Here is a 25,520-nt window from a genome sequence, read left to right on the forward strand (position 1 = left end):
ATTACGAAAACCGGTCGCCATTGTACGACGACGACGACGGCGACGATGCCGGTACGGTTCTACGTCAGAGTCGAGCTCGTCACGTTACGCTGCCAGGTGAGTGGAAAACTTTTTCCCGACCGACCGGCTGTTTTGTGCTCGTCGTTTTTCCGAATCGCCTGGCGCGGTTTTCACGAGGCACCGAGAGCCGTTGTGCAACGCGTACCGTTTGGCGTAACCTTTCGCGGACACCTGAGAAGGACTCCTGGTGTAGGAGCTGGGGCTGTGCAACGTGCAGCTGACAAGGCGACAAGGATTACACCGAGGCGAGGGTGGATTCCACAGTAAATGGTGCATCCGTTACAAACGCATTTACTAGCTTTGATGAGCTAAAAATAACTACAGCAGCTCGTTTGAATGTTCGAACGAAAAATCTTGTTACATTTCTGGAGCAGTATTCAAATCCCACGATGCGTACGATGAACTATCCGTAATATATGCCATTGTCCCGTTGGTGTTTGATGAGCTAACCCACGGTATCTAGCTGGCGCCAGCTTCCGTTTCGATCGGTCATATGCAAATCGGGCGTAGATCGGTGGCTCGATCCGTTCCGTGGTTTTCCACGAGCACTCCGCGAGGTCAATGCCAGCCTTTGGGATCATTTATGCGTCACATTAATGTACGAGAGTGTGCGAATGAAGACGATCGACAACCCCAGGGGCGCTGGTTACGAAACACAATCGGCGGGGCTATACTTCATGGTCGCACGTAATTGTTGGATCGCGACCGATCGAGTGGACGAGTCACTGACCGGAAATCGATTAACCGAAACCACCGAGACCATCGCGGTAAGGGTCAGCGTACCAGACCAGAATGGAAAGGAAGTCAATGTTCACGTCATCGAGCTGTTGATGTTGCGAAATGATACCATGGGTTCGATCGGTTGACTCTTGTAGCGATTCTGAAAGTTCTGACGGTCCAGCGTATTAATGTTTAATTTTGAATTTAATGTTAAAAAAATAAAGGCGCGTTTCAATTAGGAATCCACGCACTCGAGAAAGGCCAGTTTCAAAATGCTAACAAATGGCTACTCATATCAATTAGCTCTTTAAGGAGTTAATGAAATCAGTGTTTTTACAATAATGGCCGGAAAAGTGGAAGCAAATCCGTTTCTTAACCTGTCATTGACTCCTAAGGAGTTACCCTGCCAACGGTGTATAGCAACCCAAAGAAAAACAAGCACTCGTTGCGCTCGTCATAGCAACCAATCAGGCGAAGAAATCATCGCTGTTTATCCGGTTTCCGGCTACAAACGTTGCAAAGCGATCCAACCTTGTTTGGAAGCGATCCAGCCGAATTTCACGTCATTAAAATGAGCGAAATCGTAGAATTCAACCCTGAAGGAGGGCGTCCAAGTGAAAACATCCACCACCGGTGTCATCCTTTGGTAAGCCAGAAGTAGTCACAATCACCTGTCACAACTCTTACGCTACTTGGTGTCTTCCTGTTCGATCGGGGGGCAGCATTTAACCTGGCTGTCTGGATTCAACCCACGCGTTCCACTGCTGAACGTCAGTGCCAGTCGTGATCGGAAGGAGCTAGTGCTGGCATCAGGAAACGTACTGCTGTTCTACTGTTACGATGGAGAACGGGAAAAAGTCCACCCCGTCGTTGGGCACGTAAGTCTCCGTAAGTTGCGTCTTATGACATTGCATCCTTTAATAGTCCTCTCGTCTCGATGTTTATTCTAGAAAAACGTCATCAACATGATCGGTTGCGAAGGAAGCGGCCAGTTTGTGGTGAGTTCCGATTGCTCCTACTGTATCAACGTGTGGGATCGGTTATCTGGAGGCGAAGGACACCAACATCCGGTTGCCATCAGAACCATCTTCGAACCGTTCAAGGCGAACGGGGCCATCGGTGCGGTGGCGTTGAACCACGAGGGCAAGTACCTGTTGGCAGGAGGCGCAGAAGCGAACGGGACATCAGGCAATCAGCTAAAACTGTGGTCCTGGACGGTGGGAAACGATTTTCCCGATGGTAGGTAAACGGCTGTTGCGGTGTTTGATGCTGTTTGATAAGCTTGTGGAGATTATCTTGACCTTGCAGATACCATCACGCTGCCGGAACGTCTCGGGCGCATCAAAACCATCAGCTTCTGTCCGGATCGGGAACGATGGAACCAATTCGTAGTGACACTGGAGAGTGGAGTCGTGTTCGGGGCGTGGGACAGCAAGGATCAGAAACTCTCAGTGCAAGTTCCAAAGCGCCACGGGTTCCAGGACTACAATGACACTGTGTTTGTTGAGGGAACGGACCGGGCCGTATCCGTAACAGGCGCTGGTATGGCCGTACTTTGGAGCAACGACCGAAAGCCGTCGGATGGAAGCGATGGTAGCGTACTTCGTAAGGAGTTCCTTAAGTATCTGCACCTGAAGTACGCGTCGATCAATGTGGTACGATCGTGCGATGAGAAGATCGTCACCGGCGACGACGATGGTGAGATCCGGTTCTACGACAACGCCATGAAAATACTTTACTGGTTCAAGCAGGAAGACCTCGAACCGATACGGACACTTTCCTTCGAGCTAGTGGAGACACGCCAGAGGAGATTACCGATAAAACCACCTGACGAAACCGATAATTTGGCCAACGAAGGTAACGGATTTAGGTTGACTAGTGGCTTGGCTTCGCTTTTAGTTCATGTCGAATTCGTCCTTTACTCTAGACGCGGGCCAGCGAAAGCCTCCTGAAGTTAACATCGAAGAGATCGCCCCAAAGGACGTTTCGTTCGAGGCTCGGCCGGTGATCGTGCGTGGATTCGTCTCGGCAACCAAGTCCGGAAAAATCTATGACATCGACATCGTGTTCAACAAAATCCAGGAATTGTTTCTGCAGTCGCCAAGCATCATCACGGCGTTTGATGTACATTCGGGCAGGTATTAGCGAGCCAAAGGAACATCCTCATGAGCTATAAGTACTTCCTTCGGCAGGTCAGAACTGTGCACGTGTGACGGAAACGGACGTATAGTTGTGTACGATCTGGCCACGAAAACGCTGAAAAAGTGTCTCGATGTGCCGATACAGCGAACTCGCCGGGGAAGGATTACAACGCTCGCTTACTCGCCTTGTGGTCAGTTCCAGAGCTAGTAAGAGATAATACAGGGAGTTTACATCGTTACATGCCCCTTCTACAGGAACATATTTGGCCGGTGGCGCCGAAAACGGATACCTTTGGCTGGTGGAACCGACGATGATGATTCTGAGTGGTAGCAGTCCTTTGCAGTTTAGCGGGGAAAAGATCCGCCAGGTGCTGTTTTCCGTGAACAGCAAACATCTACTGTGTGTGGTAAGTCCACTTCACTTTTAATCCTCCCTCTTTCATGGCCATTTTCCTGTTGTTGCGTCACAGGAGGAAAACAACACGATCACGGTTCTCCAGCGTGAAAAGGACGATTGGCAAGCGATGGGACGAAGTGGTACTCACAGGCTGGTAGATCTGGCGTTCCTCTGCGCCACCGACTTTGTGTCAATCGGTGAGGATCGGGTAAGTAGCCCATGGTATGGATGTTTGTTAGCAACTCCAATCCACTCTGGCATATCCTGGCATTTCAGCACATGGTACAGTACACGATAAATGGCGACGAAATGGTACAAGTGGAAGCTCTCACGATCGTGAAACGGAACCGGATCGAGCAGTCTGCACTTCCGACCGCGTTACTTGTGTTTCCAGGAAGCGATCAAATCCTTGTGGCGAACGATCAGCTCAAGTTCAAATTGTTCCACCGCAGGACGTTCGAAATTTTGCACACCTTTTTGGCACCGTTTCATGATGGTCCTGCCCGGTGTCTTAGGGTAATGACTAACGGAGTGCGCAGTTGGTGCAATTGGTTGATTGATGTGGTTGCATTTGCAGCTGCTACCGGGAGAAGATTACTTTCTCTTCATCACCAACAACAATATTTACCTGCACCAACTCCCGATCGATGGTAACCCGTTCAAGTATCTCGCTGTCCGAGGACATCCTAAGCGCCTGAAGGGACTGCATGTTGGCTGGACTGTACGTAGTGCATTCACTTTCGGAGAAGGCGATCACGCGGTTAGTATGTGGAAGATTAACACCAGTCCGTTGTTAGAGAACCTCAAACATGCCGGAAATGGATTGGATCCGTTTTGTACGCTTCTACCGGGCGGTAAGAAGGGTTGTTACGTGCGTGAGATTTTAAGCCTGTTCTTCTACAATCAGATCTCACCGAAGAACAGCGATGGCGATGCTGAGCTTACGGTAAGTAAGAATATGATGTGTAAGGGTAATTCTGTTATTTTGAGAGCTTTTCCATTTTCCGAAGCTTCGAGATGCAATGGACACACGAGACGTGCCGAATTATATGCGCAGCATAGGTTTCCACATGAGCGAGTACGAGGTATGATGCTTAGCTCTGCTAGTGCTCTGAAATAAGATGAAAGTTTGTCTCGTTATTCAGGAGAAGAACTTATGCAAAGAGATGGATCTATTTGGGACGTACTTTCTTACCTTTGAGGAGGTAACCAAGCTATTCCTCAATCACCGTACCGCCACCGGTGGACCACCAGCCGCTGAGGACATCCGTGCAGCGGCCACTTACATCGGTGCATCAGCATCCTTGGGTAAGTGAATCGTGTTTTGGTCAGTTTTTTGCGTGATCTGCATGCATGCATTACTCTCCTTTCCACGTCATATAGGTCGCAAGGTAGACCTTGAGCGATTGATAACGCAACTGGGGAACATGGGCGAGCCGATGGAGCCCAAAATGTGTGAATTTTACTGCAAGGTCCTTTTCCCGTCCGCCTTCGAGGCAAAGGATGAAAGCAAAAACGAATGCAGCGATGTTCCAGAGAGCTCGGCCTGTATAAGTATTGAAGAGTTTGCTGATAGGTTGTGCTAAGAAAATCTCGCTTTGTCATTGCTTATAGAGCGCTGATAGCACTTGAGAAAACCCGCAGTCGATCGATCGTTCGAGATAATTTCATTTTATTCTTTATTCTGCATTTGGATTAGACAATTCGTTGTATACATGATGTTTCGTTCGACTTAACAATGCTACATAACAATACAATCTGATTTCGTTGCCCTAGCTCCTAGGAAGTAAAATTCAAGAGTAATATCGTAGGTTAAGCAGTTTGACGAAGGATAGAGAATCATGGGTTACGTTCGGTACTACCTGCTATAAAGAAAGGAAGAACTAGTGGCACTTGAGCTGTCGGTCTTACACCAAGGGGACCGTAAACGATCGTCGAAAGGCATTCCCGTTCGGAATGGAATCGAACGCATCGATGCTTTGGAATGGATGGCGAATTTATGCACGCGCTCTCGTCTTCTCCACACGTCGAAAGCGAGCAGCGCCCAGTATCAAAGTACGAAAGGATGTGCGCTTCATTCTGATTCAGTTGAGTTGATTGTTCGGTGACACACTGCACGGTGAAAAAGCTGCCATCCTGCGCTAAATTCTAGATGCCTTACAAATATACCTTCTTCAAGTTAGTGGATGTTACGACGCTGTATACGATGTCTCGGGTGCGCGCGGATCCCTATTGTTTCCCGGATCTCTCCGATCGCGCAGGACAAAAGGGCCAGCCGCGCATGGGCGTTGGTGGTGTCTCACGCGCGGAGCGATCCGGGAAAGAAGAACGGACAACTCGCTCGCTCAGCCACAGACACCGATGGGACACGATTAGCTTACTTATTAAAATCACATGAATTCCTTTCATTACCAGTAACCGCTAGCACAGCGCTATTCGCGCAAGTGCGGAACATATAGCATCGGAACAGTGCGCGATCGCAACACTACATTCCGCCGCTTCGTGTATTTTTCGATACGCTTATAAATTCTGTTTTCCTGATTTCCTTATCTGTTTTGAGTTCTGTTTTTGTCCGCTTGGTTCGTAAACAGGGGACGTGGATTTCTTAGGACCTACCTACATTTGTTTTGCCTTTATTCCGTATGGCGCTACCTGTGTACCGTATCTCTTCTTGATAATAAATGTATAAAAAATATAGAGAAAAAAAAACCTAATCCGTAATCATTATACACCTTCAGAAGCATCTAAATGCCTACGTGTTTCCTGTTCATCTTACTGTTACAGATTAGACCTTAAAGTTAGAAATGCTTACAAACTGCTCTCACAATAGGGTTGCCCGACGATGGCGGAGATGATCTGTTCTGATCTATACAATTGGTTTCGTTATATATATTTCTTCAATAACAACGGCAAGTTTACAGCCTTTCGGTTTTGCTTCGTGGTTTCGTTTCGATTCGCTCAGCGGAGGCATTACTTTTTCCGCTCATTTCGCTGATCTTTCACTTCAACAAGCGCACAAAATGCGATTCATTCCTTACTCACTTGCTACATACATAAGGCTACTTCATTATAACACTGCATCATGTTTGCTGATCCTCATCACGTCGTTGATTGCTGCTCAACGGGATTTATCATCACATATTTAGTAGTAAGGGCGAATGGGTTCGATAGCCCTACTTCTGCCATTCTAAGCTGACTGCTCACTCGCTTCCATTCTATCCGCTTCGGCGTAATACCTTCTGCTTTCTTGCTCCCAAACACCCACATACACGTGTCGACTATAGGTTCCGATTTTTTGGACTCATTTTTCGTTCATTTGGTTTTTCTTCCTTTGTCTTTGTTTTTCATTTCACCACACCAAAGAACAATTTCATGCCAGTTTTTCAAATGCCCATTTCGTAATACGAATCAAAAAATAGTACCCATTTATTAGCGTTTAGCCAGAAAGATGACATTCTAATTAGAGAACACCCTAACGATTAGGAAACCTAATGAAGGGGTTTCTTCGGATAAATTGAACATTTTTTCGATACATAAAAGAGAGACGCACAAAGCTGACAGAATAATAAATAGTAGATATAATAGATTTACACGTTAATCTCGAAAATTAATTCCACTTCAACGGCTGGACATTGATCGCGTAGTTAACGCGTTCGACCTGAACAAACATTTCCGTAAAGATTAATCGTAGAACAAAATTAAATTAAAATGCCGAAGAAAAAAATTCCATGTAACGGAAACGAAAGAAGAATAAAAAATGAAATATTAGAATGAAAAACATTTGATAGAAAAGAACAAAGAAAAGTTAGTAAAATTTTGCTTCAAGAAAACCTTCGTTTCAAATAGGAGAGCAGAGATTAAAATTTTAATTCGTTACTTTGTGGTAATGATAGGGAATCCAAAAAACTATTTCCTGCAATAAAACGCATTAGCATTTTGTAAGCTTGCATGGTGGTTAAAAGAAACAGGCTTACATCGGGTGCATCGAAACAGATGGCAGGATCCTGCACACGTTCGAATTACACCCGAATGGATGATTTTTTGCTACCTATCGAGACAATTCTTCCCCGATTCGTGCTGTTTAAATGTTTGCTGTTACGTTTGGTTTCATTTGGTTGATCACAAATGCGCGATTTGATGCCATTTCAATTCGTCTCTCTTCATAAAGTTGTCGCGAGGTTGTCCCTCTTTTAAGTCGGTGTAAAATTGCGCCTCACGAACGCAATCCGTCAATAAGTTCAATGAAAAAGCTTTTGAAACATTTCCGCTCGCTCCCAGCGGAAAGGTCGCCTAGTGTGCGGGGCTAATAATCTTTAGTTTTGCTGTTATCACGGATGCCTCTTCGATTCGGGATGAGATTGGTGGTGCGCTTCTTTCGCGAGTACGAGCGCAGCTTCCGATCCGAGGTAGATAGTTCGAGGGATTGCGCGGTGGAACGCGTCTTTCTAGTGACGGAAACTGTGAAAGAAAAAAGAAAAAAAGATCAAATTTTAATTGAATGCAAAATCTTCCGCCAATAGCACATCCGGAATTCAACTAGCATGTTTTAAAAATGCAAATGTAAGTAAATATTTATTGCCATGATAAGATGAATTTGAACAAAGTTACTATTTTCCGCACAAGATGACGATAATTGAACTAAATATAGAAACATGACAATCAAATGTATTCGAGCTTTTCAGATGCAACCCAAATGCTCGCTTAACATCAGTCAGCATTGTTAGCTAGAGCAAGAATCACGCATTTTTCTCCGGCGTTTGTGAGAAAACGTTTTCGCACTGTTCGTTCGAATCGTCTGCCATCCTACCTGGTGTAGTGGACTGCTGTTCGAGCGACTTCAGCAGCTTGGTCTGCTCCTTCAGCTTCCTTATCAGCACCTCATTCTTCTGGCGCTCCATGCTAAGCTCCAGGCACAGCTGCGCTTTGGTCTTGGAGTCAATCGGTGATAGCACTCTGCGGGATGGAAAGAATCATCGCATCGATTAGGGAAAACGTACGGGGCACATACTCCAAAAAAGATCAAATGACCGTAACTTACGGATGATTAAATATCGTAGACGACGACGGGCGCTTCTCCGGATTCGGGTGCATCATCTGCTTGATGAGATCGTTGAAGTCCTTTCCGATGTTGGGCAGATCGGGGAACTGGCCACTTCGTAGCTGGTGCCACCCGGTGCCATTCTTCGGCAGCGGGCCTCCACCAGCCGCTTCGTACAGTGTGATCCCAAGTGAAAAAATGTCACCTTTGGCCAGGTTCGCGTAGTCCTCCTGCAGGATCTCGTTCGATAGGTAACGACAGTCACCCTCCTCCACCTGCGGATCGTTGATCGATGTCACGTGTCCCAGGTCGCCAATTTTGTACGTCACCATGAACTCGTTCTCCAGATCATCGTACACATCCTCGAACCCATCGTCGGGACAATCTGCCACCGGTGGCATGGAACCAGCACCGTGCAGTGACGCACCCGAGCGCAGTGGCGTCTTCGAGAGGAAGATGTTGCCCGCCTTCAGGTCCATGTGCACGAGATCGTTCGAGTGGATGTACTTAAGACCCTCGGCGATGTGCAACAGCAACGTACGCAGTTCCGACTCCTTCAGACAACGCTCCTGCAGCACCGTCTGCAAGCTGCCTCCGTTGCAGTACTCGTTCTGGATGAGCATGTGGTTATTTTCCGCCCAGGCCGAGTAGTAACGCACCACATTATCGTGCTTACCAAGCACGGCATGCGCGTACACCTCGTTGAGTGCTGTCTTCTCGAACGAACTACCAGCAACTGGCCGGATGCTCTTCTTGATGGCGTAGATACACCCGTCCAGCCGGTTCAGACATTGGTACACATGCCCAAACTCGCCCGTTCCGAGCAGCGACAGCTGGATAAACTCCTTCTCGTACCGGGAGATGTTGGAGTCCTGCAGGGCAAGCCGCTTCGGGGCCTGACGGAACTCGCCCTGCTCGTCTTCGACCATGTTGAACAGCTTAAGCGTATGGTTAGTCGTGGGATCATTCGCTTGTCTCATCGTGAAAGGCGTCATCGGTCCACCAAACGGCAGCCGGGATTTATTGATCCGGTTGCTAGGAAACAGTGTCGAAAAGCTGTTGGTGCCAAGGGTGGCTTTGGCACTTTCGGGACCATCCTGGCGGGTGCGTTTCTTCGTTCGCATAAACATAGCAGGCGGCGTAAATGGGTTCACGTTAGCCTGCGGCAACTCAACGTCGTAGCGACGGAGCAGAGGCACCGGTTTGGGCTTGTCGGCGATGAAAATCGGTAACCCACCGTCCATCGGTTTGGCCAGCAGATCCGTTTCCGCTCCGAGGGGCTTCGGCGGATACAGTGATGTCGAGCCACCGCGGCCAAACACCTGCCGGCGGAACATTGTGTTGGTGGACTTTTGGAGGATCGTTTTCGGTGTGGCCGGTGTATCGAACAGTCGCAGGGCCTGCACCTTCCGGTACGGTGGCGAATCTGAGCGTAGCTTGTGGGTAGCTGGTTCCATCGCTGGTTCAGGGGAATTCCCCGAAAAGGATAGCTTGCGGGGCAGTACGACCGACGAACGGTGTGGCGATGAGTTCATCTCCACACTCGAGTTCATATCCGGCGACGAATCTATGCCGCTACTCTCGGTGTGAATATCCATTGCGCTCAGGTTGGACGCACTAACGTTGGGAAATGGGGAAAATGCTGAAATTGTGACACTGCACTAGCTGAAAAGTATTTAGCAAAGAAGCACAACAAGCCCACGGATGCAAATTCCACCGCAGGTTAGCAACATAGCAATGCACTCGAATCGGATGACGCGTATCTATTGGCAACCAAAACACCACGGCTGCGGGCAGGTGTGCGATTTCTCTGGGATTTCTTTTCGTGAATAACGAATAAAACAATGCGATTTTTCACTTGATTCCTAATCGGTCTTATGGCACAAGTCAATTCACAGTGTTTTCACTATAGCTCGGTCTCTTTTCAAACAAATAACAAGAATAAAACAACGTTTTTAATGCAACGATCGGCATGTAGCACAACTGTCAGCAACGCAGAAAACCGTTAATTTTGAGTTAGGAGCATTTTCTCGAACGCCATCTTGAACCTTTGCTTGACATCTGAAAGGTTGGTGCATAGCGTGTTGACGTGAACGAAACGTGCCAGCCGAACATGCTGGATTTGAATTTGACAGATAGAAAAGCACAAATTATTAATTGCACCGATACTGCAAAATATTTGAATATTTTGATAACTTTTGGCCATAAATAATAAATTTATGCTATTGAAATTAAATCAACCAATGCAGCACATATTGTTTTACCTACAGTAAAGAATTGTTTATAAATAGATTTTCGCCGCAACAGACGAAAAGATGCAGGCTTTAGCAAGAAAATTTGTAAGGGAGTTTAAATGTCAAACAAAATCGGGCGATATTTGGCGGTTATGATTTGAATTTTCAATGGCGACTCCATCATTTAAACATTTGAACAACACAAAATAAGAGATATATTTATTATCAAGCACGTTAAATGTTATTACGTCCAAAATATTGTTTACGAATTACTTGGGCACATTATTGCGATTGTTGCATCCCCATTGAATTGAATACCCTATCGTCACCGTTTCCCAGAACTGTCAATAAACAATTCAAAGATAGAACCATTTGGTGGCTAAAAGAGCCTGCTCTTAGCAGGATGCTGCAGTAATAATATGTAATGTATGGTCCATCTTGTAAATGCCACCATTCCGAATGAGAGCCGCTATAAAACTCCTGCCAATGCGCCGTTTCAGCCTTTCTGAAACGCCACTCCAGCACCGTTCAGTAGTGTATGCCATCGCCAATCAAGTCCACCCGTATGCAAATATTGCCAAATCCAGGCGACCTTGAGCCACGAAGTCCTCCATCCCCGGACGAACGGATATGCGTGTGCCAACTGCAAAACAATAATTGCCGCCAAAAACCGCGCGAGCTGCAATAACACGCGAGCGATACAACCAGCCAGGACATCGGATACCGGACGGCCTTCAAGGTAGAGAACCGCAATCAGCGGCCCAGCGTAGACAAACAACACATCAAAAGCGCATAAAGTTTCCCATTTCCCGATTATCTCATCTCGCATGACAACAGGACCCTCGGGTGGGCACATCGGGCAGAGCCAGCATCCTTCCTGGGCGGATGGGAAAAGTTTCGCATAAATCCGTCGTCACACGGCGTCCTTCATCCAGCACCAACTGTTTGCAATTTCGCGGCCCTGGCGCCGTACGAGCTAGGATGCGACCAGACGGCCTGGCCCGCTGCAGATGGCCCAGATTGCTGAAGCACACACGCACAAACACGCCCACAAACGAAAGGACTGGCCTTGGCTGAAGGGATAAAGATTTTTTTTTATAATAGTTTACCCAAAACGCTGCCCTATTGGAATTATCAATCGAATCACGACGGAAACGGATGATTAATGGGGATTAAAGGTACGCAAAAGCGCTCATAATCGATCGATCATGCTTGTGGCCAGGAAACACCTGATCCTTGTCGGAGCAGCTTGAATTCGTTAGAGGCGATTTCGGAAGAGAAGAAAAAAAAACATACGCACTCATTATCCGTGTCCTAACGCTCTAAACTTCAGCCGTAGAATGGGTGCTGCACGCCAGGACGAGCGGAAGGACATTCAGACGGCAGACCAGCAGCAAGAAGAACCAGTTTAGCGTGTCTCTATGTGGTGTTCGTCCTTGCTAGAACTGCGTGCCAGAACGAGATACCGTGAGGGCAGCTTCTTAGCGCGAAAAGCCGTGCGTCCCCTTTGAAACAGTACGCGCCGTAAGGATAAAGGCAGAAAGGACGAAAGGACGAGCCCATGACGTGATCCTGCTAGATGGGTGAAAAGAGACGGCAAACGGTCTGCGCCGCTGGTCTGCTCTCACTCCCGTCACGGTGGTATGCGTGTGAGCAATGCTGCATGCCCGCAAAGCATCCTTCCGCAAGGACGAAGGACGAACGCAACGCAAAGGAGCGCAATGCAAAGGACAGTTGTGCTAGGCAATCTAGGCGGTGAAGCCACCCGGCACTAGATAGTGAAGCCGGTAGTAGTGTAAGTGGCAGCGATAGTAGTACCACTAGCCGTCGTAGTAGTAGTGCTAGTAGTAGTATCGGGCAGATAAAACCGAACCCACACAAAACGGACAAGAACCGCGGCGCCACATTAGTTCTATTTCTATAATATTTTATCTCTTTCCGTCTGGGATTATTTGCCAAAAAAGCGGTATATTATTTATCATCATGCCGTCTGCACGGTGGCGACTACGGCTCAGGACAGAACTGGGAGTGGTGCTGACATCCGAAAAGGGTGGATGAAAGTGTGGTGAAGCGAGAGAGAGATAGAGAGGGGAGAAGTCCGCAGAGACGCCGATATGTGCTTTGGGAGTCCTTTTCACGCTTCACTCTACGCCGCATTCGTCCTGACAGTGGCGTGAGGTCTTCTTACGCGCCCGTCTCGGGGGCTCGATCCTTGTTCCAACGATTGCGGCGAATGTGGCGTTTATGAAACCCGGTCGATGGTTCACCCGTTCCACCGGTGGCGAGGTGGCCCCGGTTTTTTTTGCGAGCTTTCGATCGCGGGTGCCTGTTGAAAGCGAACACACTGGCCACTGGGAATTGGGAGCGCCGGTATTGATCTTGACGATTTTACACGCGCCGCGTAAGGTGTCCTTGTTTTCCCTTCCTGCACGGTGGATGCATGAGCGCTCGGTTGATGTTTTTTTTTATGACGCAGGGAAAGCAACATAAAAATGGGACAACATAATGCTAGGTGCAAGTCGTCGCTCGAGCTCATGGCTCACTTTGATCTGGAGAAAGTAAACAATAAAAAAGGGGGGGCCCCAGTGGACCGGGCATTTATCGCCAATAACCAATAAGCGGTTGTTTGTCGTCTGGAACTTGCAGACGCAGAATGGAAGAATGAAATGCAAGAAGCGTTTGTTTATTGTTGGGAAGCGAAGCTTTTTTTGAAACAAAAACCTGCCTTATGATTTTAGTATGAAACATTTGTCATTCGTAAATCGATTTTTATTTAAAAACAGGATGATTGAAAAAATCCATTGCTGATTCTTTTTGAAACGATGAGTTGGATGTAATTTACAATGCTTTTCTTTTATCTCAATAGTTTGAAAAATCTGAAACTTGATACACAGGAAGTGATGTCGTTGCAATGAGTTTCTGTAGAAAAGGAAGACGAAGGAGCATTAATTGATAAAGAATCCTTCCAGGATTAATGCATTTACTGTTACCAAATCGCCCACTTACACCTTTTGAGACATCCACGGAAAATAACTTTATTTTCATGGTTCTTAATTCATTAAAGCCCATTCGATTCACAAGTAATTCGTCTGCTGAAAAACACCACAATTTGAGTGCTTCATTTGTCACGTTTCACCCAAATGCATGATCTTCGAAAAGGTGCAACCACTCGCCGGTGGAATGGACTACAAAAAAAACCCAATACCCAAAACCGTGTGTTTCTGCATCCCAGCCTAATTTTCACCATATTTCACTCACCTCCCCCACCCACATGCCGGCACGTGTGCCAAAAACCAATAACTCACCATCGGGTCCGGTAAGATAATCGTTTCACCCGAACACCTAATGGGCGATGACAATTTGAGTTTGAACGGTCCAGCCCGGACGGGACCCTTGGCAACTTCTGCTGTATGACGTAGTTCCAACAGCAAGGATCATCCGAAGCGAGCCGGAGGACCCTGTAGAAAATGGTGAGCTCACAAGATTGATTTGCGGGTCGGACCAGAGGGCCAAGAGCATCGGGGAGGAAAAAGGGAATGTACAAAAAAAAAAGGATACACCACTCGTGAATACACAAAATGATACAAAATGGGAGTCCCTTTTTCGAACCCTTTCCGTTCCCGGGGAGTTGCCCAAGAGAGCACAATGGAACATGAGGGAAGATGAAAAATAGCGAAGAAGGAAGCAAACCAAAAAAAAAAAGCAAAATGAAAGGAAAACAGACAAAAAAATATGCTCCAGAGGAGAAATTTGCCAAAAGGATGTAGACACTTTTTTTTTTCATTTGCTTCAGTCCACCCCATTCCCTCCGGTTTCACCAAATACCAAAACCGTCCGAGCGTCCGATTGGCAGCGGAATGATAAATGTTTCGCGCAAATTACCATTATTACACGAGCCGGCACCAACAATTATGTGCCGGCACAGCTGTTGGTTTGGTGGGGGTGGAGTGCGCGCAGAAGCCCCGGAAAATGATTAATTGTTCGCGGACTCCCAGCGTGACGCGGGACGGCGCGGGTCCTTTCGAGTGGGTGAAATTGCATAAAGCGCCGAACCAACGCGGAGCTTGACCTAATCTCGCAATGGGCAGCTATAAGTGCCACAAATCCAGGGCCTTTCCCACCCGAGGAAACCGGTGATTGGGGGCGGAGAAAAAAGGGCTCTTCCAATCGATCCGTTTTTCCGGATCGCGTGTGTCCGAACGCGATCGGTTCGAAGATGGGTCGCCCGGGTTTTCTGGAATCATCCCCCCGGAATAGGGTGGTGAATATTTTAACAGCAGGTGTGCTACATTAACGAGTGAGCGAGAAAAGGGAGGGCTTGAAGGGCTAGCCCTAGTGGGTGGTGGGGAGATTGTGTAAGTGCCGTTTGTTAACATGCCAAATGTATCGATGTTGTCCCCTGCGTCTTCTTCGAGAACCCGGATCGTGGATGTTTCCCTCCCCACCCGGGGTTGATAATTAATTAAACACGAAGGAAAATCCATCTTCGGAACGGATTTGTTCCGAAGGTTTAACCGCACCTTTGGGACGGAAGCGAATGGCAAAAAGGACCGTAGAGACAGTCAACAAGGAGCCTCCAAGACAACATGGCGGTTGGTGTCGGTTGCGCTTCGTCTGCTGTCTTACGTCGGTGGTGGTGGTCGTTACTTTCCAGGCGGGTGTTTCAAGGATCCGAGGACCGTGGATCATGTCCTTGGGGTTTGGAAGGGGTTTTGGGGAGATAAATTATGGACTTATTTATGATCGGCTAAGTATTTGCTTCGGATCGAACGATGCATCGTCGAGCTTCCGGGATGCGTTCTGGGTTTGGCGCGAAGATGGGTTAAGGCGGGAGAATGTATTTGAGACTTAGAGCATCTGAGCTTTCTTGAGAGGAACTGCAGGATATTTAGCAGGGATGGCTATCGTTTAAAATAGAGCTTTGCTCGATAGCTTATCTTTATTTTTCTCCAGGGAAATAATAGACGCATCGAACGCATATCCTCATTCAACACGTGCAAAACACTTTTCTTATTGGACACATTAATACATTATTCAGAATTTCCTTGTTTAAAGTTTTAAAAAAAAGCTTACTAAGCAGGGGTAAATTTACGACAAATAGTGTAATACTAAGAAATATTTAAAGGGCTTATTTTTAGTTATTTCCAGATAAATTTACCATCATTTACATTGCATAGAATCGTTTTTGCCACGGGTTAGGACTGTATAAATAGGTAGTTAATAATAGTTTTTCTTCGATATTCAACATTTTTAGAATATAGAAGCTCAAAAAATCTGAGCTATACGTATTTTCCTACACTAGCTGGAAGATTTATCCGGCAATTTACAAATTTTTTTCATCGCATCGGCACTCTGTTTTGCAACTTTACCGTAAATTAAAGAGTGTTGGTCATCCGCTAGAGTTAGAGCTAGACACATACATCCATTGTTGGAAGCAGCTCATAACAGTTTTACAGCAAATGTTAAAGAATAAATTGGTGATTAATTTGGTTTATGTCCTTCACAAAAAAAATGCAATATGACTCACCAAAGTCACCATAATCCATGATCGCCTTTTTCCGGCGTACTGAACTTTCCTTTCCAAGTAAACCAATCGATCTGCGTCGCTTGCTAGTGCCAGATGAAAAGTAAAACAAACCAACGTAAGTTCGTTACAGCTGGAACCGTTCACTGATGGGTTGCTCTATTCTAAAGACAACGAAAACAACTATTTCCCGGATTTTGGGTATCGATGACATAGCCCTTCGGGTATATCCCCGAGCAGCCGGGGTGGTTCTTTTTTTGCCAGTTGCTACTGCCCAAACTACTGGCCCTCCGGTGAGGATTAAGGGGTTCCACGAATCCACTAACCCGGATGGCACAATGCAGTGGTGTCCCAGATAGCCCCCGAAGCCGGCCGGAATGGGTGAATTTTCCCAACCGGCAAGAAAACTAAAAGCCAAAAAGGAAGAACCGAAAACGAAAAAAAAAAACAAACGCACAAAACCACCGCGTCCAGCACAGCGCGGGGTGATTTTTTGGCACGAGTTCCAGCGGGATACAATTTCCAGTAAGCCAGTGAGTTGCCGCTTTTCTTGGGAAATCCCTCCGCCACCGTAAAGTAACATTCCAACTACCCGACGCAGCAGCTTTTAACCCTTTTGCGCGAGTGCGAAACTGCTGTGGAAATTCCCACACGCCTCGAGTGCGCCACATACATCACACCAATTAGAAGCATCGGACTCCGGACTCGAGAGCCCAAGCATGTCTGCAGCCGTCCTTGGGGTGTCCCAGGCGACCACGACATTAGCATTTCCCCATCGGCCCATGGTCCGGTTGACCAAAACGGTTCAAACGAAACGGTGCACGCGTAACGCACCAACCGAACGCAGGATACGCGTAGTAAAGTGGACGCGTAGGACCCCGCTGTCCCGGGTCTCGAATTACGCTGGGTCGGGCAAGGACACGCCAGACGAGGACCGCATTTAATTCCACTGCCACCGCGTGCACTCGATTTATGAGACCGCAAACCATCCCGATTTCGCCCGATCGGATCGTGTGTCGCTGATTTCGTTCGTCTGTCGCCCCAAAACGAGTCATCCTTCGTGACGCCCGAGGTGACTGGAGGTTGGTGCAAGGATGCCAGACGGCCAGACAGAATGGACTCCGTGGTGGAGCCTGCGGAATGTCGGAACATCGTCTCGAGGCGTGTGCACACGTGTCTGCGCCCCACGCGGTGAATTAGCAGCGCTAGATGCGTGGCGTATCGATTTTTCGTCCGTTTGGGGAAAATTGAAATAAACAAGCCATTAAAATCCTGGGCTCCTGAATCGAATCCCCGTTCGTCCTGGCCGTCATTGTTCGGGTGGAAAGTTCGATTTTTTCTTCTTCTTCTTGCTCCACCAGTTCCGAACGCTGAAAAACCACATGTCGCGGAATTTCCAGACACGCGACGCCGGGTTACATGACGGATGGCGTTTCCCTATCGGGAGTTTGGGAATTTTTACGACTCATTCTGCGTTCCGAGACCCGCGCTGGCCGTCAATTGCGTGCTAGGGGTTAATGGTGGTATGGCGATTTTGTGCCATCGTAAATTGTTGATCAATAGCTAGCCATATTAGATTACCGCTAGCGCGTTTATCACGTTCAGTCGCGTTGGTTTATCGCTGGATAGGGTTTTTTTCCTATCCATCCATTTGGCGCGTTTCAGCTGCGGCGCTTATGTTTCGTTTGAATCATCCCCTGGTGTGATCGGGAGTTTTGTTCACTCGCGTCTGGGGGATTCATATTTTGTCAACAATTGCTTGATACTTTCTTTTTTTTTGGCGAACCACCGCGACGTGAAAGCTGGAAAAGCAATTGGTTATTGGTTTGGAACGAAATTAACAACGAAACACCATTGCTCACAGAGTGCTGTAATTGAATTTGTTTGACCACAAACCAAAATTTGTGTGGGATTTTTTCTCCCTGAAAGAGCTGAATCTTTTTCAAATGGGGCAACAACCGTTCTACGGTCAACGACTGCCTTGTTAGGGCATTCTATGACATGACATGTTTCACGTCGGTGGATAGTCAGTCCTGCGTACGGAGTATCGGAAAGAGTTCAATACAGTCATGAATAAGACTTGTTAATTAAAGCTGAGTGATATGTTATCGGGAACGTTCTGTTTTTGTATGTACCTTTGAATATGAGGAAAATATTAAATTTCAAAGCATGTTAAAGCACCCGGACTGTGATTTGCAATTTATGGCTAACAAAAAGGTCGTTCGTAATAATTGTAGCACTTGAAAAACTATATATTTCTTTAATTTGGTTTGTTAAACAATTTAAATCGTTGTCAAAATCATTAAATCATGATATCAATAGTATTCGAAACAAAACACATTTTGTACTTGTAATCAACTTCAAAATTGTGCATTTTTATTGCATCTCTGGGAGAAGGTAATTTACAAACTTACTAGGAAAATGATTTGGTCCAGTCAAGCATGAACGCAATATATAAAAGATAAACAATAAAACTGAGAAACTATTTCATTTTTGAACATAAAAATATTTCTGTATTAGAGCTAAGGATAGTAATAAATTCAAAGCTTGTAAATGGAGGTGACAATCATTGAAAAGAAAACAATATAATTTTCGATTTCTACTCATGAGCTTTCATAAATCTTCTGCTTCATAAAATACATTAATTAGGAGACAAAAAAAAACAAATATATAAGGATTTGAATAAGGTGACGAAATAAGGACGAAAGGTGAGTAACAGATTCACTACCCCTTTTCTGCGTGATGTTACTCGTGCTGTCAGACGGCTATTTTCCCACAAGACAGAAGGATTCCATGGCCATCTATGTTGTGTCTGCTGACTCACTCGACTGCTAGTCTAAAATTTTCTTCAAACACTTTTAATACGTATTTGACGATTGCACTCGACCGCCTCGAATGCAGCATTCAAAAGAAACGTCTACTGGCGTTCCGGCAGTTTTACATGCCACAAATGACTCCCCGCTCGATTGACTCTGCAATCAATCCTACCATAAAAACGGAAAACTTCACCATCAACCGGCTCCCGGAAGCTGCTACCGGGTTGCGATCGTAAAAAAACCCGTCCCCTTCCGAATGAAGTGATAATTCGCTTTTACTGCCGGAAAACATATCGACACCTCGAGTAATCGCTAGTGCCGCATTTAACCGAATTAAAGCTACATATACAACACTCTCCGGGCCGAGCCTCCCACCAGCCTTTTTTTGGCTCATAAAACGTGTGGCAACTTTCTTCCAATCGCTGCCACGGCGTGGGCTTGCGGTGCATAACCCGCACCAGTGCGATCGATTTCCGACTCCTGGCGGGGCTCGTTGGCCATATTGTCGAAATGCCGCATCCTTGAAGCCCTTGGTGCCTTGGTGGCGAGGAAACACACACACGCACACGCACACTGGCACGAGACGGTACGAGTTCCGGGCGGGTGCGTAACTATTCGGTGGCATTTTCACGGCACCGCTTTCCCGTTCGACAACCGACCGACCATCAAAAGGGCTCAAACGGTGCAGCGCTTCCGGTTTTATGGACACTAAATAATCAATAAAGTAAATGACAAAGTTTCGCCCGCCAGATACGTCGCGATACATACGGCACGCGGGAGCCGTTTGGTGGCGCGAAATTCTCGCCGTTTCGGTCGCGTAACGGAGAAAAGGGCCGAACCGGATGTGAAGGGACATCAACGGAGGGAGAAAAGAGTACGCCAACGACCCAGCAGTAAATCAAATGCATAAAGTCAATTACGCACCCCGAGTAACGGCTGGGGTGGGGCTTTGGGTTGATTTAATTAGGGGAAAAACCCCACCAAATGGGACGGGATGCGATAAGAACGCAGACAGCTTTGCGGGTGTCCTTAGATGATCCTCATGCAGGGGAAGCATACGTGAAGGTCAGTCCGGCAAGAGTTCCACCGGAAGTGAGTCCGAGAAATCCGACGCCCAATGTAGGTCATTTTCCGGCATTCCACGTACCGAAGCACGACGCCAGTAACCACGAACTGAAAGCAGCTTTTCGTCCTGTGAACGAGCCCTTTTCGGTGTCGACCACAATCGCGCAGCCTTTGGGGAGCTATTGCGGAAGTGAGGACGTATTTTTACACACCCCACAGAAACCACCCCACCGAAGGACGATGGAAAACGGTTCGGTACTGGTGCGCCATGGTTTTGGCCGTTCTGCTAACGATTTCCCGGGGATCGAGGATCGCGCCTCGACTCCTCGAAAGCCACAAAGCAGGGCTTCCCGAAACATGGATCGGTCTGATTGCCTTGTGGCGTTAAGGGTGGATCGGGTGGCACCACCCAACTGACCACCGGTGCGGGTGCACTCGGTTGTCACGGTGACGCCATGGTTGGTTGCATAAAATTGCTTCATTATTCTCACGAGTGCCGTTCCCCACCGATAGCAAACAAAGCTGCTATGGCCCATCGGGATGGGGGTTGATTTTGGAACCCGGGCGCTCGCATGGCTGGCGTGATGTCCTTGTTGTGTTCATCCTTTTTTTTTTTTGCGGCATTCACTGAGCCCGTTGCCGGGAGTGAAGGTGTCAGTGGGCTTGTGGGTGGCGAGACTTAAAGCGTGTTGATGTGTAAATATGGGAGTGCCCCTGGTGTTGTTGGCGAGGCAGTTTCGTGAATGGGTGACAGATCGGTCCGGTGGGTATTATCTATCGCGTCGCAATTTGCTAACGGACGACTTTTAGGATGGGGGTTTTTTGTTTGCATTTTTCTAGCGCCATATCACCACGCTGACCACTTGTTGTTGGTGTGTCGCAAAATCAGGCGGCTTAAGGTTTACTTTTCGCAGCAAGCTGAATGGCTTTGGGACAGGTTTTACCAGCGAAAAAAGCTGTACGTAAATGGAGATATTTTATGTTTACTAGCAGAGCAATTTTGTAATTTAAACATAAGAAAAACGATGATTAATAATGATCATTGTTTAAGTGGTTGAGATTGGTTGCAAGAGTTTTTATTTGACTAACGATTTTCTTTTTCACGAGTTGTACACGATGGAGTTTTGTAAGTGACTATATCTTATACTGATTTTTATGCCGTATTTATACTTGTCCGCGGCGTCGATTTTTTGCCCGTTGTTAGGTAGTGAAGGATAAAAAGAGTAGGCGTGGGTAAATGAAGATAGCACCCGGAGTGCTAGCAAGCGAGGATCGAGTGTTACCTAGACAATCCGGTTCAATAATGTTTTGAGGTTTTCCAGCCTATTTGGATTTTTTGCGGATAAATTGCTGCTTGGCGCCTGACTGGCGGAACAGAACAAAATGTAGAGTACCCGGAAGAGGAAAATAAACCAATGTATGTGAAGGATACAAGATATGCAGGGTATCTTAACGGGCTGGGACCGATTGCCGTTAATTCTTCTACCCTGGCCGTAACAATCATAATAACATATAAAATACAAAACTATTATAGCGGAAGAAGTAGAACAGCCATAAGGTGTTCTACTTCTTTCCCAATAATAGTTTTGTATTTTATAAGTTATTATGATCATTATTAATTATCAAGTTTAAAAATCACAAGGTTATGAAAGCTTGAAACAATCAAATAAATTTAAAAACATGTGTTGCATATGCAATCGTATATTTTATTATTCGGTTGACCAACTATGGTGAACCATTTATTAAACCATTAAAAGATAGGTTTTGAAGCAAGAAAAAATAATGATTTCATTTCACTGGCAATGAGATTGATAAAACGATCGCCAGTAAGTCCTCTATCTTTAACCAATTCAATTGCTTTACCACAAGTGTAAAGTTATCATTTTTTAATTTAAAAATAAATCAAAATAAAAAAACGCTATTTGTTCTTTTTTGATTCGTTCGTATTGATTGAGTTGCTGAACTAGCTTGAATATAACGCTGAGTAAAATAATTAAGATCATAAATTCCGGACCTTCCGGTAACACCAACGCCGCATATGAAGCATTACTAACATTCAGCGGATTAGATGCACCGCCCGCCAATCACACCGAATGTTTGATTAAAGTGCCACACTGCCTAATCCGTGCCATCCGAAACCACCCCAAAAATGTTGGCCAAAGCCAAAGGCTACCGCTAAATTTTCGCCATCGACACAAAATGTCAACCGATGCGTTCGATTTTCGAGCGTTTAAATCCTACACCACCACCCGGTTAAAGCCCCGTGGCATAGCGCGGGCTTAATTGAAAGCTCCCGCGTGTTGGCGAACGGGCGATGTGCCGAATCTAATTCATAAATTATTTTCCAATTTTGAACGCTCATCGCTAGCGTACACTCTACCATCCACGTTTGGACACGGGGCGATAACAGCTTTTGATTTAGCGATAGGATAATTATTGGCCCGCCACGACCGCCCGCTTTCTGACGGTCGATGGCTAATTTATAGTTCGCTTTCCCGCGGCACGATGCGGTGTGTGGGTGATTTTTCCCCACACCCAGCCTTGGCGAGGTAGTCGAACAAAGCGGAAGCTAAAGGATAGCTCAAAAATGTTGCCGTCAACCCGCGTGTCCCACACACACATCCTGACCCAATTCCCTTTCCCGGGATCGCGAATGCAAAGCGCGAAATGCGACGCGTGGCGTGGCGAAAAATTGGTGAAATTATGATTTCCCATTCATTCCCGTTAATTGTAGGGGCCAAAACCTTCCGCGTTGGGGTCAAACTTGGGCCCGCTTTGTCCCGCTGTTCGCCGTTCGGCGAGACCGATTTATGGCAGGGGAATTTATTATGAGCTAATACTTTAAGCGTATAATCATCCCCGTACCCGTAAGGGGGTTGAAACTGTTGATTGTGTGCCCGGAACGAGCCCCCGAGAGGGCGGCATTTGACGTGGCCCGTTTTCATCCTCGATGATCGGTTGATTTTTTTCTTCCTTTCGTTATGCGCCTGCGATTGCGAACTCGCACCGATTATGATTTCAAGCCCTTTGGCGAACCGAAAATAGGGTCTTTCCCGGAGGGGCGTTGGCGATCGGCACGAGAATTGCTTGAGTTCGAGTTTAAAGCGTGCAGTTTGCACGAGCTGCAGTTCTGGCGGTTTGCTTTTGCGCTTATGCCGGTTTTTCGCTCCGTGCGTGGGAAATCTCGGCTCGTTATCGTGAGGTGGTGGCTTAGTTAGATTGATAAATGGGGCTCGTTCGACCTTTTTTTTTTTTTGCACCGATGAAATGTGTTCATTTCGAAAACGGGCAAGGTTTCCGGGTTCGCCCGGGGGCATTGCTCGTGTTTGCTCAATCCGTGACCGGCGTTTGCTTTTGGGAGGGTTGTGGGTTGGAGTTTTATTTTTAGAATGCATTTGCGTTTGTTTATTGTGTTCTGATTGAATTTTAATAGTTGGTTACAAGCATGTTTTATTGTTGTTAATAATTGTGCTGAGCGAAACAGGAGAGGGTTTTTTTAATGTGCACCGAACCAAGCGGGTCGTTCTGGTTAAGGGTTTTACGAAAAAACGTTAGTTTCAGGAAATATCTAATAGGTGTAAAAATTCTGATGATGTTTAATTTTTTGTAATAGCACTCATAAGCAGGTATTAGCAAACAGCCTTCATTTAGCTTACGTTTTGTAGCACCATCAGGTATGAATATATCTTTTTGTAAATCTAAAACAAGAAAGATAATAATATAAGCCCAGTAAGCGCACACAAAAACCGTGCGTTACCTCGACAAAGTTGAATAAATCGATGGCTGCGAAGCCATCCGAGAGCACCACTGGGTGTTGCGAGGCGAGCAGAACCTGTTGCAGAGTTTTCTGGTGCTCCGTCGACAGACCGTACCAATTGACGCTGTAGATCTCGTCCACGAGCTTATCGTTCTGGAAGTACGAACGGAAAGCATTTAACAAATCATTTGATGATCCAAACGCTGTTTAAAGGTCTACCTTGCTAGAAAGAAACGTCCCTAAAGCGCAGCTCACGAAGAGTTGTATGGTGCAGATTAATGTAATCGCCATTCCAGGATACCAGGGAAACTGTGATTGATAGCAGGACGAATTAATGGAAGGTAATTTGGTGTAGCGAAACACTGCCTACCCGTACTACGATCGCTAGAGAAGCCACCAGCTCGAAGATCATGCATCCGAAGCTGACGAAGAACTGCTTTTTGAGCAGCTTGTCCATATCGTACACGTACCTGAATGGGTTACATAAGATCAATTCCTATACAGTTGTGTATTAATCAAATAATTAACGCACTTTGTATGCTCTAAATGCTTCACAACGATGTGTTGGATGAGCTCTGCGATTTGGGCGTCATTCTGTCCCAAACTGTTCCCATCGATCAGGTCTGTTAGCCGCCTTAGGTAGATGATGAGAAGGTCCATCTGTCCCGTCGCATTGACGATCAGAAACAGCAGACAAGTTTCGCAAGCCATCAGTCCGATGCAGCCCTCAGACACCTGCACGAACTGGTATGCCCAGTTAATGGCGAAACCAATCGGTGTGAGTCGATCGATGAATGGAAGGTAGAATCCAAACGCTAGAGACAGCTCGTGTGCCATAAGTGGCATCATGATCGCGTACGAATAGATCGCAATGGCAACGATCGAAAACGCGACCGCTAGGATCTGGATGAACACCTTGCACACCGTCGCGGTGTGGAACAACGCGTCTTCTATCTCTGGAAAGCGGGCTGGTTGCTTGAATCGCTCCACATTGTACAGGTGTAGATCGTTTAGCTCTGGGCAGGTGAATGCTTCTATTTTAACGAGACCCTGCGTGAGGACGTAAGAGATAGAGCAGGTCCTTGCTTCATCAATACGCATGTGTAAGGCAGCATAGTCACCTGTATGGCGATACCCAAAGTTACAAAGCAAAACACAACCTCCATGAGCGAGCCCCAGACGATCGCGATCGAGTAAACGTTCACAAACAGATACAAAATCAGATCGGTCACCAAGAATATGAGTCGAGCGTTTCGACGCGTATAACCAGGCTTCATCCGTTCGCCACCACAAACAGCGAAGCACTTGATCAGCAGATTGCACGCGCTGTTAAACAGCTCCCAGGGAGTTTCATACTGCGTGCGAAAAAGCTCGCGTTGACGCACCAAGTACTGCTTCCAAATCTTCATCCTGTGGTTTCGTTGTAACTGATCGGATCGTGTGCGTGGCATTGCCGTTTTAAAGCGCAGATAGCACCCTTTCAGAAACGGAATATTACACGCGGGGGAAATTAATTATGAAGCTTTTCCGCGAGCAGTTTGACACCTGCGGGTTTCTCGAGCCTTAATGTAACGGAACACGCCCCGTGATGTGAAAAGCGGAATGCCTAAGTGCTTGTTCTATAAATATTTGAGCGAACGCAAGTGTGAACAGTTACCTTCGCTTAAGGAGTTGGCAGCTAGCGCTGGTTAAGATAATTCTGTAGCAATAAATAATTATGCAGAACGATGCTAAAGGAGGATGCACACGTGGATTTAGTAGGAATCGG

At 46.6% G+C, this 25,520-nt stretch overlaps 3 protein-coding genes across 3 annotated transcripts; 1 reads left to right on the forward strand and 2 right to left on the reverse strand.

Annotated features, from left to right (window-relative positions):
- The first annotated feature begins 1,351 nt into the window (after nucleotides 1-1,351).
- Nucleotides 1,352-4,904, forward strand: LOC128724040 (cilia- and flagella-associated protein 251-like). Its single transcript, XM_053817805.1, has 13 exons — nucleotides 1,352-1,426; nucleotides 1,503-1,658; nucleotides 1,731-2,019; nucleotides 2,089-2,637; nucleotides 2,708-2,918; nucleotides 2,973-3,112; nucleotides 3,177-3,328; nucleotides 3,392-3,526; nucleotides 3,595-3,834; nucleotides 3,896-4,264; nucleotides 4,329-4,403; nucleotides 4,464-4,626; nucleotides 4,702-4,904. The coding sequence occupies exons 1-13, from the start codon at nucleotides 1,352-1,354 to the stop codon at nucleotides 4,902-4,904; spliced, it is 2,757 nt and encodes a 918-aa protein (XP_053673780.1).
- Nucleotides 4,905-7,621: 2,717 nt separating this feature from the next.
- LOC128726029 (wee1-like protein kinase) lies at nucleotides 7,622-9,954 on the reverse strand. The gene is made up of 3 exons (XM_053819810.1): nucleotides 8,357-9,954; nucleotides 8,126-8,271; nucleotides 7,622-7,776 (listed from the first exon to the last, which is right to left on the reverse strand). The coding sequence occupies exons 1-3, from the start codon at nucleotides 9,952-9,954 to the stop codon at nucleotides 7,622-7,624; spliced, it is 1,899 nt and encodes a 632-aa protein (XP_053675785.1).
- A 13,688-nt stretch (nucleotides 9,955-23,642) lies between these two features.
- On the reverse strand, nucleotides 23,643-25,029 carry LOC128724041 (odorant receptor 43a-like). The gene is made up of 6 exons (XM_053817806.1): nucleotides 24,874-25,029; nucleotides 24,285-24,802; nucleotides 24,123-24,222; nucleotides 23,972-24,061; nucleotides 23,753-23,905; nucleotides 23,643-23,693 (listed from the first exon to the last, which is right to left on the reverse strand). Exons 1-6 carry the CDS (start codon nucleotides 25,027-25,029, stop codon nucleotides 23,643-23,645), a joined length of 1,068 nt encoding a protein of 355 aa, XP_053673781.1.
- Between the last annotated feature and the right edge of the window lie 491 nt (nucleotides 25,030-25,520).

Source organism: Anopheles nili, chromosome 3 (genome assembly GCF_943737925.1).
Source record: "Anopheles nili chromosome 3, idAnoNiliSN_F5_01, whole genome shotgun sequence".
NCBI lineage: Eukaryota > Metazoa > Arthropoda > Insecta > Diptera > Culicidae > Anopheles > Anopheles nili.